The sequence below is a fragment of the Canis aureus genome, chromosome 13, assembly GCF_053574225.1.
Source record: "Canis aureus isolate CA01 chromosome 13, VMU_Caureus_v.1.0, whole genome shotgun sequence".
NCBI lineage: Eukaryota > Metazoa > Chordata > Mammalia > Carnivora > Canidae > Canis > Canis aureus.
Genome location: NC_135623.1, coordinates 24,933,294 through 24,949,522, shown reverse-complemented (window position 1 = coordinate 24,949,522; position 16,229 = coordinate 24,933,294). Strand labels below are relative to the sequence as shown.

General features: G+C 44.5%; 1 protein-coding gene and 1 long non-coding RNA gene across 7 annotated transcripts in view; both read right to left on the bottom strand.

The window, feature by feature from the left end:
- Positions 1 to 728, bottom strand: part of LOC144282188 (X-linked retinitis pigmentosa GTPase regulator-interacting protein 1-like) — a 78,553-nt gene extending 77,825 nt beyond the window's left edge. For 3 of the 6 annotated variants that reach the window (XM_077845516.1, XM_077845517.1, XM_077845518.1), the window contains exon 1: positions 405 to 727. In XM_077845516.1, coding sequence (XP_077701642.1) covers positions 405 to 645 — 241 coding nt within the window. In that variant the 5' untranslated portion in view covers positions 646 to 727. Of the gene's footprint in view, positions 1 to 404 lie in introns of all 6 variants that reach the window. The other 3 variants (XM_077845520.1, XM_077845515.1, XM_077845519.1) reach the window with 2 other exon arrangements.
- Positions 729 to 3,492: 2,764 nt separating this feature from the next.
- Positions 3,493 to 9,694, bottom strand: LOC144282191 (uncharacterized). The gene is made up of 4 exons (XR_013350526.1): positions 9,153 to 9,694; positions 5,266 to 5,289; positions 4,037 to 4,183; positions 3,493 to 3,561 (listed from the first exon to the last, which is right to left on the bottom strand). It is a non-coding gene; the product is annotated as an uncharacterized LOC144282191 (long non-coding RNA).
- Positions 9,695 to 16,229: the final 6,535 nt, after the last annotated feature.

Here is a 16,229-nt window from a genome sequence, read left to right as displayed (position 1 = left end):
TTTAAGGGGTGCCTGACTCTTGATATCGGCACGGGTCATAGTCTCGGGGTCATGAGATCGAGCCCCACATGGAGCTCCACGCTGGGCATGGAGCCTGCTTAAGATTCTCTCTCTCCCTCTCCCTTTGCCCTGCGCCAAATAAATAAATAAAATTAAACCAATAAAGAGTTCTCATCCTCTCAAATGAAAACTCATTACATGTAAAAATGTATGCATGTGAGGTAGGTGTCACCTCTCTTGATGGTGAATCTGACCTGATTGCCACTGGTTTTATTGCAGTTATCTGTGATCTACACAAAAACAGGATCAGGTGAGGGGACTGGAGAACTGCTGGCCTGAGTTCCCTTGTCCCACACAAGATGTAGAAGATGCCTCATTTGAGAAAGGTCTTCAGTCTGACCTACCTTTCTCTCTGGACAGTTGAAGTAAGATGTTTGTCTTCTCCTCCAGCTCAGCGTCCAGCTGGTCCTGCAACTGGGAGACTTTCTGCCGTAGCTGTTCCCCCACGAGCTCACTGCTCCAGTGAGGCTGATTACTGCTGGCCAGCATGCTGGGAATGGGGAGCAGGTAAGAAGTGAGGCGAGAGTTGTCAGATAAATACTCAGAGGTGTGTGATGTGACGTCTTTATTGCACAGTTTCGGCATCTCTTGGGCCTAGTGCATCATTCGTTCCCCTACATGGTTTTACTGTCCCTGCTTTCTGTGTAACTGTCATTTACCAACTGCCTCGGAACTTCTGGGCCCGGTGGCGGAGTTCCTTAGTGTCACTTCTGTTCAGGTCTCAGCTACCCCACTGAGCAAACCACCCAAATCACATCTAGTTCCCAAGGAATTTCTCCAGCATGATGGCTTTCTGTAGGCATGATACTGTGTACCAGAACATTCTCAGGCCTGCTGAATTAAAAATGAGGAACAGGGGATCCCTGGGTGGCGTAGCGGTTTGGCGCCTGCCTTCGGCCCAGGGCGCGATCCTGGAGACCCGGGATCGAATCCCACATCGGGCTCCCGGTGCATGGAGCCTGCTTCTCCCTCTGCCTGTGTCTCTGCCTCTCTCTCTCTCTCTGTGACTATCATAAATAAATAAAATAAATAAATAAAAAAAATAAAAAATAAAAAAATAAAAATGAGGAACAGGAGCACCTAGCTGGCTGGCTCAGTTGGAAGAGCACATGAATCTTGATTGTGGGGGTGTAAGTTCGAGCCCCATGTAGGGTGCAGAGGTTACTTATAGAAACAGACTTTCAAATAAATGAGGAACAAAATATTCCTCTTTTGGAACTCCTTTCCTCTATCTACCTTCACCAATGGCTGGTTTAGACAATATTTGCCTTTGAGCCAGATTTATTTATTTATTTATGATAGTCACAGAGAGAGAGGCAGAGACACAGGCAGAGGGAGAAGCAGGCTCCATGCACCGGGAGCCCGACGTGGGATTCGATCCCGGGTCTCCAGGATCGCGCCCTGGGCCAAAGACAAGCGCTAAACCGCTGCGCCACCCAGGGATCCCGCCTTCGAGCCAGATTAATAAATTACTACACAGAAGGGCAGGGACTAACCTTTTCTCTCTCTTTTTTTTTTAAGATTTTATTTATTTATTCATGAGAGATACAGAGAGAAAGAGAGAGGCAGAGACAGGCAGAGGGAGAAGCAGGCTCCATGCAGGGAGCCTGATGTGGGACTTGATCCTGGGTCTCCAGGATGACGCCCTGAGCTGAAGGCAGGCACTAAACCACTGAGCCACCCAGGGATCCCCGGGACTAACCTTTTCAATAACAATACCCTGCACACCATTGTAACTGGCTGTCAGGCCAGACCCATTTTGAGTGTAAAACACATACAATCTGTCTTTGATTATTTACCTAAGTGAAGTGACATTGATAATAATCAAGCTATTACTTCCGTAGATGTCTTTTTCCTATTTATCATTTGAATAAATGTGGTCTAAAAACAACATGCTAGGGACGCCTGCGTGGCTCAATCGGTTAGGTGTCTGCCTTCAGCTCAGGTCATGGTCCCAGAGTCCTGGGGTCAAGCCCCATTGCGGGCTCCCTGTTTGGTGGGAAGTCTGCTTCTCCCTCTCCTCTCCGCTCTCACTCTCTCTCAAATAAATACATAAATACATAAATACATAAATACATAAATAAATTTAATAAAAAAATAAAAACAACTTGCTTAAGCTAGTACTAAGAGTTCTTGAGAGGGGTGGGGGTGGCGCCTCGGTGGCTCGGTTGGGGATGCATCTGCCTTCAGCTCAGATTATGATTCTGGGGTCCCAGGATCTAGCCCCCTGTCAGGTTCCCTGCTCTGGAAGCAGCAAGTCCACTTCTCCTTCTCCCTCTGCCCCTCCCTACTCGTGTTCTCTCTCACGTGCTTACTCTCTCTCAGATAAATTTAAAAAATAATAAAATCTTTTAAAAAAAGAGTTATTGGAGCACCTGTGTGGCTCAGTTGGTTAAGCATCTGGCTCTTGATTTCAATGTTGTAAATTCAAGCCCGGCAATGGGTCGCACACTGGGCATGGAGCCTACTTTAAGAAAAAAGTTCCTGGTACTTCCTAGCTGCATGTTACATGATAATCCAAGCAGATAACATTCTGAGTAATGAGGGAAGAGGCTAATAGCAACGTCTGCTACCCAGAGTCTTCAAAGTGATAATCCCCACACTACTTTGTTTCACTGAGTTGAAGAGCATCAGATATTCCCAGGATGCTCCTAATACCACCTCCCCAAACTATCCCCTGCTCCCTTTAACTGAGTCAGAAGAATTTAAATTTAAATTTAAATTTATATTTAGAATATAAATATAATATATTCTATATAATATAATATATTAGAATTTAAATTTATATTTAAATTTTTTAAACTTCTAGGTATTTTATTTTTAAAGATCTATTTGAGAGAGAGAGAGAGAGCATGAGGAGGGAGGACAGAGGGAGGAGAGAGAGAGAGTTTTTTTTTAATTTTTATTTATTCATTCATAGACACACACACAGAGAGGCAGAGACACAGGCAGAGGGAGAGGCAGGCTCCATGCAGGGCGCCCGATGCGGGACTCGATCCCAGGACCCCAGGATCATGCCCTGGGCCCAAGGCAGGTGCTCAACCACTGAGCCACCAGGCATCCCAAGTCTACCTCATTTTTAATAGCTTCATAGGATTTTATTGTGGGGACGCAACATGATTTACTTATTTAATCAAGCCCTATCAAAGGAAATTTGGGTGTTTCCACTTTTTTTTTCTATTAGCAACAATGTAGTAGTTAATATTCTTATTATACATTATCTTTGCAAATACATGCATATGCACATTTAGCATTTTGATAGACAGCATCAAATCCCCTTCCAAAAAGACTGTGCCGACTAATATTGTCACTAACAGTGTCCAGTAACAGCTTCCCTACATCCTTACCCACACTAGGCATTGTTTTATAATGTAAGGGCACTTTTCCATAATTGTCTTTTATAACAGGACCCAAACTTGGTACTCACTTTTCTAAGAGTTTGTCATAATTGTCATTCAGCAATTTTCGTTCTTTTTCCAAATCTTCAACTCTCTCCTGAAACTAAGAATGACAGTAGAATGCCTGAGATAGTATCATAATACCTATTGCCTTGCACGTCTCCCCTCTTCTGTGGCAGAGTGGGGCTTGGGCAGGAGGCTTTCTATGTTCACGTCTCATGTCTACAAGGAGCCACTCAACTAGAAAGACTTGAACCAACTGAAGGTGTGATAGAAACTTTTATTGGAAATAATGAGGATTCACTGAAGCAAATTTTCATGGTGCCTGAGTTTCTACCATTAAGGAAGCAGCAGAACATTATAATACAGCAAAAACTTTGGAGAACAGTCGCAAATGTAAATCCCAGTTTTCCCCCTAATGGTGTAAACTTGAGCAAATTACTTAATCACTTTGGAGTCTCATTTTTCTCATTTGAAAAAACGAAATAGCCGTATTGTTGCTAAGGCACGCTTTTTAACACCTCTGAAGTTGAAATGTAACTTACGACTGATTCCACCTTCCGGTTATTATTATTTACCTCCTTCAGTGTTATCTGCAGGATGGACACATCTTCCAGTTGGCTCTTCAAGCTCACAGCCTTCTTGCTCTCTTCCTTCAGTTCTGCCCTGAGCTCACTGACTTGCCCAACGAGGGCATCATGGGCAGCACTCAGGATTCCCTGATTCTGGGGCAAAAGGGAAGTTACTCTGGAAACTGTCGTATCACCCAGCAGACCTGGTCTCAAGATACCAGCAGCCCTAGCGTTCCCCAGTGGATGTCAAGAAGAATGGCTTTGATTGATAACATGGTAGGTACCTTTGTACTATAAACTGGCCTTGCTTATCACCCTAGAGTTTCTCAGGAAGTATCATTTCCCTATTAGTGAGGATTTTCCACTCCAGGAAACTGTAATCCATAATTGGAGCGTTCCTTCTCCCGAGGCTCAAATTAAACCCTGGCTCTAAGTGAAGTGACACCTGTCACAGTTGCCTTTAGTTTCTAAGCTATTTGAATGCTTCTTAGGGTGATAACTCTTCCCTTTGACCTAGCAAAGTGACATGTTAACTTTAGAAGTGTGCATTCTTTCTGGTGGACATGTCTGGTGAGGAACAGCTCTTCAGGCTGGGAACTCTGTCTTAGTGACTGTCTTAATCGTGGCCATTCACCCAGTTCCACCTGCACTCCACTGGCAGGACTGAATGGCACCGAACATTTCAGAACATCACAGAAGCTATGCAACAACTTTGTTATATTTTGTCACTTTATACACACTAGAGGAATACTCAGGAATTTCTGAACAAATGCTATATAATTCTCTCCAGCAACAGGTTGAAAAATACTATCCCATGTATTTCAGACCTCATATTTTGGTTTTATGAAAAAAGCACAATAAATATCTTCTAATCATAGTAATAGGACGTTTGTCTTAATAGGAATTCGAGGTCATAATAACTTCTATTTACTTGGCTAAATTCTGGCGTTATGTGACTTGAAGATTAATACAAATTTCTTTGGGTTTTATTATTTTTACTACTAAGAAAAGGAGATTCAAAGTATCTTTATCGGGATCCCTGGGTGGCGCAGTGGTTTAGCGCCTGCCTTTGGCCCAGGGTGCAATCCTGGAGACCCAGGGTCAAATCCCACGTCGGGCTCCTGGTGCATGGAGCCTGCTTCTCCCTCTGCCTATGTCTCTGCCTCTGTGTGTGTGTGTGTGTGTGTGTGACTATCATAAATGCATTTTAAAAAAAGAGAATCTTTATCAAGTACCTTCTGGAGCAGAGTTTCATATGCCTGAAAGAAAGAAATACATATTATTCTACTGATTTATTAACTTGATATTTATTTTGATATTTATCTCTATAACACAAATGTTTAAATGGTTAGTTTAAGGAAGATTTAAAAATTCTGAGAAATCAAGTCCATTTGACTCCTTGTTTACTAATTGCTTTTCCCTCGCCCTAGCTTACCAGGAAGTCTGTGAACATAACAGATAACACAATTTCTTTAAAAAGCAAGGAGGGTCACTTATTCACATTTGTATCGCGTTTGGTGGAATATCCAAGAAAATTATTTATTTTCAGAGTAGGTGCTCTTACTCAGCATGCTTCGGAAAAGTTTTCTTTCCGGTTTAGAAACAGAAAAAGCAACGCTAAGCAAACTAACTACAACAGCTGTTATTGGTTGAACAGAACTGTGTGTTTCATTACCTGTTGCACTATAGTTGTTGTAATTATTTTACAGACATCATCTCATTTAACCCTCACAGTATATCCAAGAGGGAGTTATTATTACCAAAACCTTAAAAAACGAGGGACCCAAAGCTCAGAGAGCTAAGTCACTTGCTCAGAGTCACAGGCCTTACCTCACCCTCCTGACCCCAGAGTCGGTGCTACTGATGAACAGAGTTTACTGCTAAGGGAGTAGGAGAAGGCAAACTTTTTGAAGTACATGTGTAAGAAAGAATGACTAGAAAGGCAAACTGCTGGAGAAAACAAATGGTAAAACCTACATTTTAAACAATTATTGGTGATTACTCACCATCTCAGGTCATCTCTACACTGTTGCTACCATGGCTAAGGATTTAGAACGGCTTGCTTCCTTTTCTTCCTCTAATGCAATGGAGGAATAGATAGGGTTTTTAAAAAATGTAATCCTATAAATATTGTTGTTTACCTGTACAATTTTTTTTAAACATTTTTTAAATTTTTATTTATTTATGATAGGCACACAGTGAGAGAGAGAGAGAGGCAGAGACACAGGCAGAGGGAGAAGCAGACTCCATGCACCGGGAGCCCGACGTGGGATTCGATCCCGGGTCTCCAGGATCGCGCCCTGGGCCAAAGGCAGGCGCCAAACCGCTGCGCCACCCAGGGATCCCTGTTTACCTGTACAATTTAAAATTACCTTCCTTCTCCTATTTCCACATTCAGTAAGTGCTACCCAAATTAACCAAGTCAAAAAATACAAGCATGTGCATAGTTCTCTCCAAAACACAGGTCTGGGGGTTGACCTCGTAAAGATAAAGATGCCTTTCGTCTCCATCAGAACAGAAGTACCGGGGCAGAGGTAACCATAGCCAATCCCCAATCCGGATGAATGACACCACCACCACCATCTGCTCGCCCATGCTAACCACTCAGGACCTGCCTTTCACTTCCCCCTTTCTTCCACTCATTCCCTTTTGGCGATGAAGTCCATTCTTCTACTTCCTGGAAGTTCCCAATACAGTCCTTTCTCCGAGGGCCTCTCTCACTGCCTTGGTTGGGACCCTCATCCTGTCTCCTGGGGACAACTACAATCATTTTTCACCGACCACTTTATTTTGCCAGCCAACCTATACCATTCACTCCACTGCCAGATGATCCTTCCTTGTAGTTTTGTGATTTTTTATTAAGTTGAAAAATTTCAGAAAAATATAAAGACTACAATATCAATCATCTATAATTCTACTACCCAGAGTTAATCATTACTATTGTTTTGTAATAGTTTTTAAAGGCCTATTTCTGGATCCCTGGGTGGCGCAGTGGTTTGGCGCCTGCCTTTCGCCCAGGGCGTGATCCTGGAGACCCGGGATCGAGTCCCACGTCGGGCTCCCGGTGCATGGAGCCTGCTTCTCCCTCTGCCTGTGTCTCTGCGCCTCTCTCTCTCTGTGACTATCATAAATAAATAAAAATTAAAAAAAAATAAAGGCATATTTCCTTATTAAAATGTATTTTCAAGAAAATTCAAACATTAAAAAACACAAAGCGATCTCTTTGGGGAAAAAACTGATCACGTTATCAACTTACTTAAAACCTTTCTGCAGCTCTCCATTGTCTATGGGATAAAGTCTAAAATCCTGGTAGGCTTCCCTGATGTTTCTCACCTCCATGTCCTGACCTACAATCTCTCCTCCTCTGGAAAACCTTCCCCTCTCCTGCACACTCATTAACACCTGCTAATCATTCAGAATCCCAATATTTGGTTCATGAATATACTCCTTTAAGAATCCTTTTTGGGGGATCCCTGGGCGGCGCAGCGGTTTGGCGCCTGCCTTTGGCCCAGGGCGTGATCCTGGAGACCTGGGATCGAATCCCACGTCAGGCTCCAGGTGCATGGAGCCTGCTTCTCCCTCTGCCTATGTCTCTGCCTCTCTCTCTCCCTCTATATGACTATCATAAATAAATGTTTAAAAAAAAGAATCCTTTTTGGGAAAAAAAGAATCCTTTTTTGGTTTCTCTCTCTGTCTCTCTCTATCTCTCATGAATAAATAAATAAAAATCTTAAAAAAAAAAAAAGAATCCTTTTTGGGGACATCCTGGGTGGCTCAGCGGTTTAGTGCCGCCTTCAGCCCTGGTGTCCCGGGATCGAGTCCCAGGGTAGAGTTCCGAGTTGGGCTCCCTGCCTGGAGCTTGCTTCTCCCTCTGCCTGTGTCTCTGCCTGTGTGTGTGTGTGTGTGTGTGTGTGTGTGTGTGTGTGTGTGTGTGAGAGAGAGAGAGAGAGAGAGAGAGAGACTAATGAATAGATAAATAAAATCTTTAGGGTAGCCCAGGTGGCTCAGCAGTTTAGCGCCACCTTCGGCCCAGGGCATGATCCTGGGGACCTGGGATCAAGTCCCACATCGCGCTCCCTGCATGGAGCCTGCTTCTCCCTCTGCCTGTGTCTCTTCACCTCTCTCTCTGTGTCTCTCATGAATAAATAAAATCTTTTTTTAAAAAAATAAAATCTTAAAAAAAAAAGGAATTCTTTTTGGACCCCACATCCCATTCTCTGGGAGAGCTATGCTCTCGTGTGTGCCTGTCAATACCCTCTGTGTGGATGGCTGGATTGTTCACATCTGGTTCTCTTGCTCTGGTAAGTTATTTGAAGGCAGGAGCTGTTTTACTTTGTAATCTTTGAGTCCTGGTGCTTTACACGGTTCCTGGTATTCAATAAATATTCAGTAAAAGAATCACTTAGACCCTTGTTGCCCTACTCTCGCCATTCACACAGGAGTTTCCCTTGTGTGGTAATGAGAAAAGAGCATAGGCCTTGGTGCCGGTTAAACGTGGACTCAAAGCCTGCTCTTCCCCTTACTCTTTTTATGACTTGAGCAAGTTACTTAGCTTCTTTGAGGGTCAGTGACCTCACCTGTTAAACGTACTTACATGGAGGCTTGCGTCAGCCTTAAATGAGATAATGAGTGTAAGCAACTGGGCCAGAGTGCAGCACATACAAAGTGCTCAGTGAAGATAGTCTCCTTCCCTTCTCCTATGACTGCTCTTGGCTTCCCAACTTAATTACATTTTGGTTGTAACCCTTGGCTGGGACCTTAACTCTGGCCCAGGTTAACCACACTTAATTCCACTTTAGAAGGGTAGGGCTTGAGCCTTCATAATACATAATGTGAAGTACTGGAAAAAGAACCGACTCCAAATTGCAAGGCATGGATTTGAATATCCCCTTTAAGTTGTGTAACAAATAATTTAATTTCCCTCCGTTGTGGTCTTCTGTGTATATAATGGAGAAATACTACTAACTGGCTCTCTCCCCCACCCCAAATTGGTGACAGAGAGTTCTCGTTGGAACTAGAGGCCTGATTGGGCCCGGGGCTTCTCAAACAGCCAAGGACCCCAGGGATCTGTGATTTGAGGGTGTCCCAGACCATCCCACACTGCCCTGCCCTGGCGCCTCACCTCTTGAACTTCTGTTAACTGTGCTTTTGTTGCTACTAATGAAGTATTCCTTTCACGTAAGAGCTTCTTAAGCCGAATCAGCTCTATATTCTCCTTAATGGAAGCTCTGGAAAAAGAAGACTCTGCTAAAACATTCTGTGAATGGACAGAATTAAACAACTTTCCCCCCAACACCGCACCCAATAAGAATATCTTCCTCTTGCCTCTTGCATCTCTGTCTCAGCCACAACACACCAGAAGTAGGAAGCGAATCTACACGCCAATAAATAATCATTCTCCCATTTTTTCTCACATTGCCTGACATTCGATAGAGACACCTCCCACCTTAAACTCTGTGTTCTGAGAAAACATAATCGCTATTTTTAAAATTATGGTGCTCACAATTTCCCATAAACTTTGCAAAGTCCAGCTGAGTCTGAGTCCTGTTTCCTTAAAGAAACCAGAAAGGTATGGATATGGAGGGAAATCCAAGGGAAGATGATTTCTCAACCTAGGATATTGTATTTTCTTTATTATTTGAAAGGTATTGAGGTGAATTTGGGTTCATTAGCTCTATCTCAGTGGTTCCCAGTCTTAGCTGCTTATTAGAATCATCTAGAGAAGAAGAAATCTTTATAATTATACTGCCTGAATTCCACCCCCAAATAACTGACAGGGGATCTGTGGGGTGGGGCCCAGGTTCTCTACATTTGTTTGTTTTTAATTTTCAGGATCTGTTTATATGAAATAAATTATATAAGATGTACAAGCTTTTGATTTTATTTAATTAACTTATTTATCGATTTTTGTGTTCCATATGTATGGATATGTTCCATATTGTATTACCTCATATGTCATTTCTTAGTTTCTTAATCAATATTGTCTTTTTTGAAATAGAACACTTTTTTCCTCCAAATTTTAATTTCAATTTCAGTTAGTTATCATGCAGAGCAAAACTGGTTTCACGTGTAGAATTTAGTGATTCATCACTTACATACAACACCAAGTGCTCATCACAAGTGCCCCCCTTAATACTCATCACCCATTTAATCTACCTCCCCACACCTCCCCCCAGGCTTCTGTGGTTTTAATAAGTCTCCAGATTTAAAACTATGTTTGAACATGGATGTTTACAGCCATTTCATTCAAAATTGCCCAAATCTGGAAGCAACCAAGACGTCTTTTGTAGGTGAATTGATAAATAAACTGTGGTCCATCCAGACAATGGAACACTACTCCGTGCTAAAGGAAATGAGCTATCAAGCCATGGAAACACATGGAGGAAACGGAAGTGCATAGAGCCAAGCGCAAGAAGCCAGTCTGAACAGGCTGTATCGTGTATGGCTCCAACCATATGACGTTCTGGCCAAGGCAAAACCATAAAGGCAGTAAAAACATCAGTGGTGCCAGATGTAAGGAGGTAGGGAGGGATAAACGGGCAGAGCACAGAGGATGTTTAGGAGGCTGAACCCGCTCTGTGTGATACACAGTGGGAGATACACGCCATTCAACATTTGTCCAAGCCCACGAATGCGCAGCACCAACAGTGAGCCCTAAGGTAAACTATGGACTTTGGATGATAATGATGTTCAGTGCAGGTTCATCCACTGTCACAAAAATGCCTGTGGGATGGGCTGTTGTTAGAGTGGGAGGCTGGGGTGGGGGTGAGTGGTATATGGGAAGTCTCGGTACTTCCTGCTCAACTTTACTATGAATCTAAAACTTCTCTAAAAAAGAAGAGTCTACTTAAAAAAAAAAGTTGTCCAACTGAGAACGCCTATCTGGTGATGAGGATGAAAAAGTGTTCCTTCTGTGACGTGAAATGGCAAATCTTCTAAGATACGTAAACCCTCTCTTAGGTTGAATCCATTTCCTAACCCGGGTGGGAAGCCAGGGCTATTTCGCAGGCTGACTTTAACCCCGAGCATCCGCCTTTCCTCTGACACAGGAAAGAAGCAAATAAGAAGCTCTGACCTCTTCAGCTCGCACAGTCTGGGGGGGACCGCCACGCTCTTACCGCAGCTCTGCGGCCTTCTGCGCACACTCCAAAGAGCTTCTCTGCTCAAACTCTTCACCTTTCGGCCACATTTTCTCCAGAGATTTGGGTGGCTCTTCCACTAGCAGAGTATTGCTGGTCATAACATGAACAGCATTAGGCATACACAGACCAATGATTTTAGGCATAATTATGACTTTGCTGAAAGAAATTGCACTGTTAGAAGTAGGAACATTATACAAAAAGAAAAAATGGAAACTGCTGTTATAGGGGCTTAGAAATGAGTGCCCGCATATATGAAGGAAAATTAGAGGAGGTAATTTTTGGTATGTGCGATGGATAATCTTACCAAATACAGTTTTCAAGTGCCAAACAGAAATATAAATGAGAAAAAGAAAGAAATATAAATGAATTACAACCTAAAGGGGGGAAATAGAAACGGAAAGAGAGGTAATACCCTCAATTAAGGAGAAGGCCTTTGCCTTTCCTTCAAAGACAGAGAGATGTTTATTTCCCATTTTTAAGCAATGAAGTTGGAATATGACCTAAAGCTGGCTTTCATCTTCTCTGATTATGCTGGGAAGACCTGAAAGTGCACCATTCACTTGTTCCCTAAATGATGTATTTCCTTTTTTCTTTTTTTTAAGATTTTATTTATTTATCCATGATAGACACACACAGAGAGAGAGAGAGAGAGAGAGAGGCAGAGACCCAGGCAGAGGGAGAAGCAGGCTCCATGCAGGGAGCCCCATGCGGGACTCGATCCCTGGTCTCCAGGATCAGGCCCTGGGCTGAAGGTGGCGCCAAACCGTTGAGCCCCCGGGGCTGCCTCGTTTGTTACTCTTTCAACTTTTAATTGGAAATACATCATTGGGCAGCCTCGGGGGCTCAGCGGTTTGGCTCCGCCTTCAGCCCAGGGCATGACCCCGGGGTCCTGGATCGAGCCCGACGTCAGGCTCACTGCTTGGGGCCTGCTTCTCCCTCTGCCTGGGTCTCTGCCTCTCTCTCTGGGTCTCTCATGAATAAATAAATAAAATCTTTAAAAAAGAAAAGAAAGAGTAACAAATGGTACAGGTAAATGAAAATAACTCACGGCTCACTGGGTATTTCACCTCCGGTCTTCTCACTTGTTGCCTGGTCCCTGAATGTAGGAGGGGCTGTGTAGCTTGGCCGGTCCCTGGGCTCTGAAAGTTTAGCAGAAGACGTAGACTCTGCAACAGATTTCTCCAGACCACCAAGTGCTAGAAATAGGGAGCCTGGAGACCCGCGGGGCGGGGGGTGGGGGTGTGGGGGTGTGTGTGAATCCTCCTAAGGGTCTCTGATTGCAGAGCAGAGGTTCTCAGTCTTTCCTCCCGCGTAGATGCGCACCTGCAGGCTTATAGCCGCAGGCTACGGACTGTCAAGTGAGGGGGTATAAGCGGGAAGAAGAATACAAGAAAGGGACCCGGGTCTGACTCCAGTGCATCTTTATCTGGTGGCCGGTATGTAACTGGTGCTCCCTAACGCTGAGCCAAACTGAACTGAAACGTATTTATTTTATTGAATCCAGTGCTGGGTTTCCAGCCGCCAGAGACTCTAGCCAGTGGGAATACTGAGGAAGAGAGGCTCAACTTGTCCGCACGGCCTGGCCTCTGGGCCTAGACCTCAGGAGTGGGCTTGGGGCACCCGCCAGCTCCCCGGATGCACAGCATGCACACTTTCCACTCTGTGTACGCGCATTTTTCTTGAGAGGAGGCCTCGCCTTGACTGTGCTTCCAAAGAAGTGCCCTTGGCGGAGCAGCAAAGACAGTGGGCCCTAGAGGCGGGGCCACGGGGTGCGGGGTCCCCCTGTGTCTGCAGAGGGCCCTGTTCTGAGGACTGTGCTCCCCGGGAGGGAACACCGTGCATTCTAGTCTCTTTCTGGGGACGCTACAGACCGTGACCAGGAACATTCCTCTTTGGTCTGATTCTCTCCTGGGCAGCCCTTGACACTGAACTGGGGACGTGGACCCTGGACCAGCACCCGGGACAAAGACGTCAAGGAGGCAGGAGGCATGGGGGGCCAGGGACTGGAGGGGTAGAGGCGGGAGGGACCGGCCGCAGATGCTCTCCCAGGGCAGTGCTGCTGGGGGTGGGAACTCACCCCTCCGGCCTCGGTCGGGCCCCCGTACAGAGTGCAGCCCACGGTGCACCCCGCGGGCCCGGGGCAGGCAGCCGGGCGGAGCAGGGGGGCCCGCGGGGCGCTGCACCTGCCGCCGCCTCGCAGGCCTCTCTGCCTCTGCCCCCGGGGTGCTGGGGTCCCTGGGGTCCCCGGGGGCCCTGGGGTCCCGGCGTGCAGCCGTCAGCCGGAGCAGCGCGGTCCTCGCCCTGTGAGCAAAGGGACAGACGGTGGCAAGTTCTTCCCCTTTCATGAATCAGATTCTACAGTTGCTTTGGCGGCACATAGCCGTGGACCGACCTGTGACACGCAGTTACCTACTGTGGTCTAGTCTTCACACTTTAAAAAGTTGACTTTCTATCCCCCATTAACTCTCTGAGGGCAGGGACACTGCAGTGTCCGTTCTGTCACAGTGATGGCACAATCGTCTTAGTAAAGACTGTTGGGGGACACTCTTCAAGATGTTTACCTGCACGTTTATTTTTAGATTATATGCATTTACTTCTGTCCCAATAAATTGTGGTCATGTTACAACATAAACAAAAAGACTAATTTTTAAAGGGGAGATAATTAAATACAAGCACAAAGTTTAATATTTACTTCTCCCATCCCATTTGTCCGCACACCCCGTACATGTGCCCAACTTTAAGTACATGTACTCCTCTACAGCCCCCACTAGACTCCGAGCCTTACTTATAGAGGATAGTCAATCGCTGTCATCTTTTTATTTATTTTTAAATGAATGAATGAATGAATGAATGAATGAATTAAATATTTTATTTATTTATTCATGAGAGACACAGAGAGAGAGAGGCAGAGACACAGGCAGAGGGAGAAGCAGGTTCCCTGCAGGGGGGCCCAATGTGGGACTTGATCCAGGGACCCTGGAATCACGCCCTGAGCCAAGGCAGGCGCTAAACCACTGAGCCACCCAGGCGTCCCTGTCATCTTTTTATTTATTTTTTTTTATTTTTTATTTTTTTTTCCCGTCATCTTTTTAAAGTAACCTCTACACTCAAGGTGGGGCTTGAACTCACAACCCCAAGATCAAGAGTTGCATGCTCTATAGACTGAGCCAGTTGGGCACCCCCCTCACTATTTGTCATCTTGACCTAAAATCATGCTTTCAACCTTCACCATCAGAGTCTGTGGTCCTCCACACCTGCCAGTTCTGACATACTGTTTATGTGGGTTTGGGCATATCATTAACCTTTTGTGCTCAGTTTCCTGATCTATGAATAAAGATAAAAATAACACTTACTGGGACGCCTGGGTGGCTCAGCAATCGAGCACCTGCCTTTGGCTCAGGTCATGAGCCCAGGATCCAGGATCGAGTCCCACATCAGGCTCCCTGCAAAGAGCCTGTTTCTCCCTCTGCCTGTGTCTCTGTCTCTCTCTCTCAGTGTGTGTCTCTAATGAATAAATAAATAAATCTTAAAAATAAATAAATAAATAAATAAATAACATTTACTTCAGTGGATTGTTATGAGGATTAAATCAATTAACATATGTTAAGTGTTTAAAACAATGCTGTGCATTGTGAGGACTGTACGAGTTAGCTATTATTACATATCATTATATCCAGATAGAGAAAACAAATCATAAAACATAGCCAGGTAATTTGCCCAAAGCAAGGGGAGGTCAGGGGTATGGAATCTAATTTAGCTACTTAACATCTATAATCTCAAGTACTTCTTTTTTTTCTCTCAAGTACTTTTTATTTTTATTTTTATTTATTTATTTATTTTTTCTCAAGTACTTTTTAGTTATCAACCAAGAAGCAAGATTTTTTGGCCAATGCAACCTCCTGCTTTAACCAGATTTTAGAGTTCTCCTCATTATAAAAGAATCTCTACTCTGAAGAGTGCTGACATACAATGGAAGCCCGTATCCTACAGATTTTTCTTTTTTAAGTGGGCTCCAGGCTATGTGGAGCCCAATACAGGGCCTGAACTCACAACCTGGAGACCAACACCCAAGCCAAGGTCAAAAGTCGGACGCTTAACTAACTGAGCCATCCAGGTGCCCCTGTATCTCGTAGATTCAAAATGAAGCTCTGAACCACTCTTGGGGATTACCAGTGAGAAAGCAAAAAGTTGCTCTTGATGTTGGGGAATTGGTCTGACATGACTAGTTCCCAGTGTTGTTTGAAGTGGGCTGGGGGCTCACAGCTAGACCATGTTATTATCCTGTTGAACATAATCCCACAGAACACCGACATCAGACAAGGCCACTGAAATCATGATGGAGTGATACTGAACAAGGCCAACGCATCACTTTGTCTAAACACAGACAAAAACAAGGTCACTGTGCTACACACAAAATACAGTTTCTTTTCCTAGTTAATGAGTAACTGCTATTCTAACCAATTAACTTAGCCTCATTCTAGTCTACCTTCCCCATGGATAAGATTTACTGAGGTATCAGGGCACCTGGGCAGCTCAGTCGGTTAAGTGTCTGACTTCAGCTTAGATCATGATCTTGGGGTCCTGGGATCAAGCCCCCATGTGTCTGGCTCTGTGCTCAGCAGGGAATCTGCTTCTCCCTCTCCCCCTGTCCCTCCCCCAACCCTTGTGTGCATGCACGTGCAATCTCAAATAAATAAACAAAATCTGGGTGGCTCAGCGGTTGAGTGTCTGCCTTTGGCTCAAGCCATGATCCCGGGGTCCTGGTGATCAATCAGGTTCTGCATTGGGCTCCCCGAGGTGAGCTTACTTCTCCCTCTGCCTATGTCTCTGCCTCTCTCTCTGTGTTTCTCATGAATAAATAAATAAAATCTCTAAAAAAATTAAAGTGAATAAAAAAATAAGCAAACGAAACCTTTAAAAAAATTTACTGAGATATCCAAATACAGGATTGTCCCAGCTTTCTAAGGGTATCAAATCTGGAGCAAACTCCCGTTTCCTTGGACCCTCCCACAAATCACCCAAATGAAATTCAAATCCTTTTTTTAAAAAAATATTTT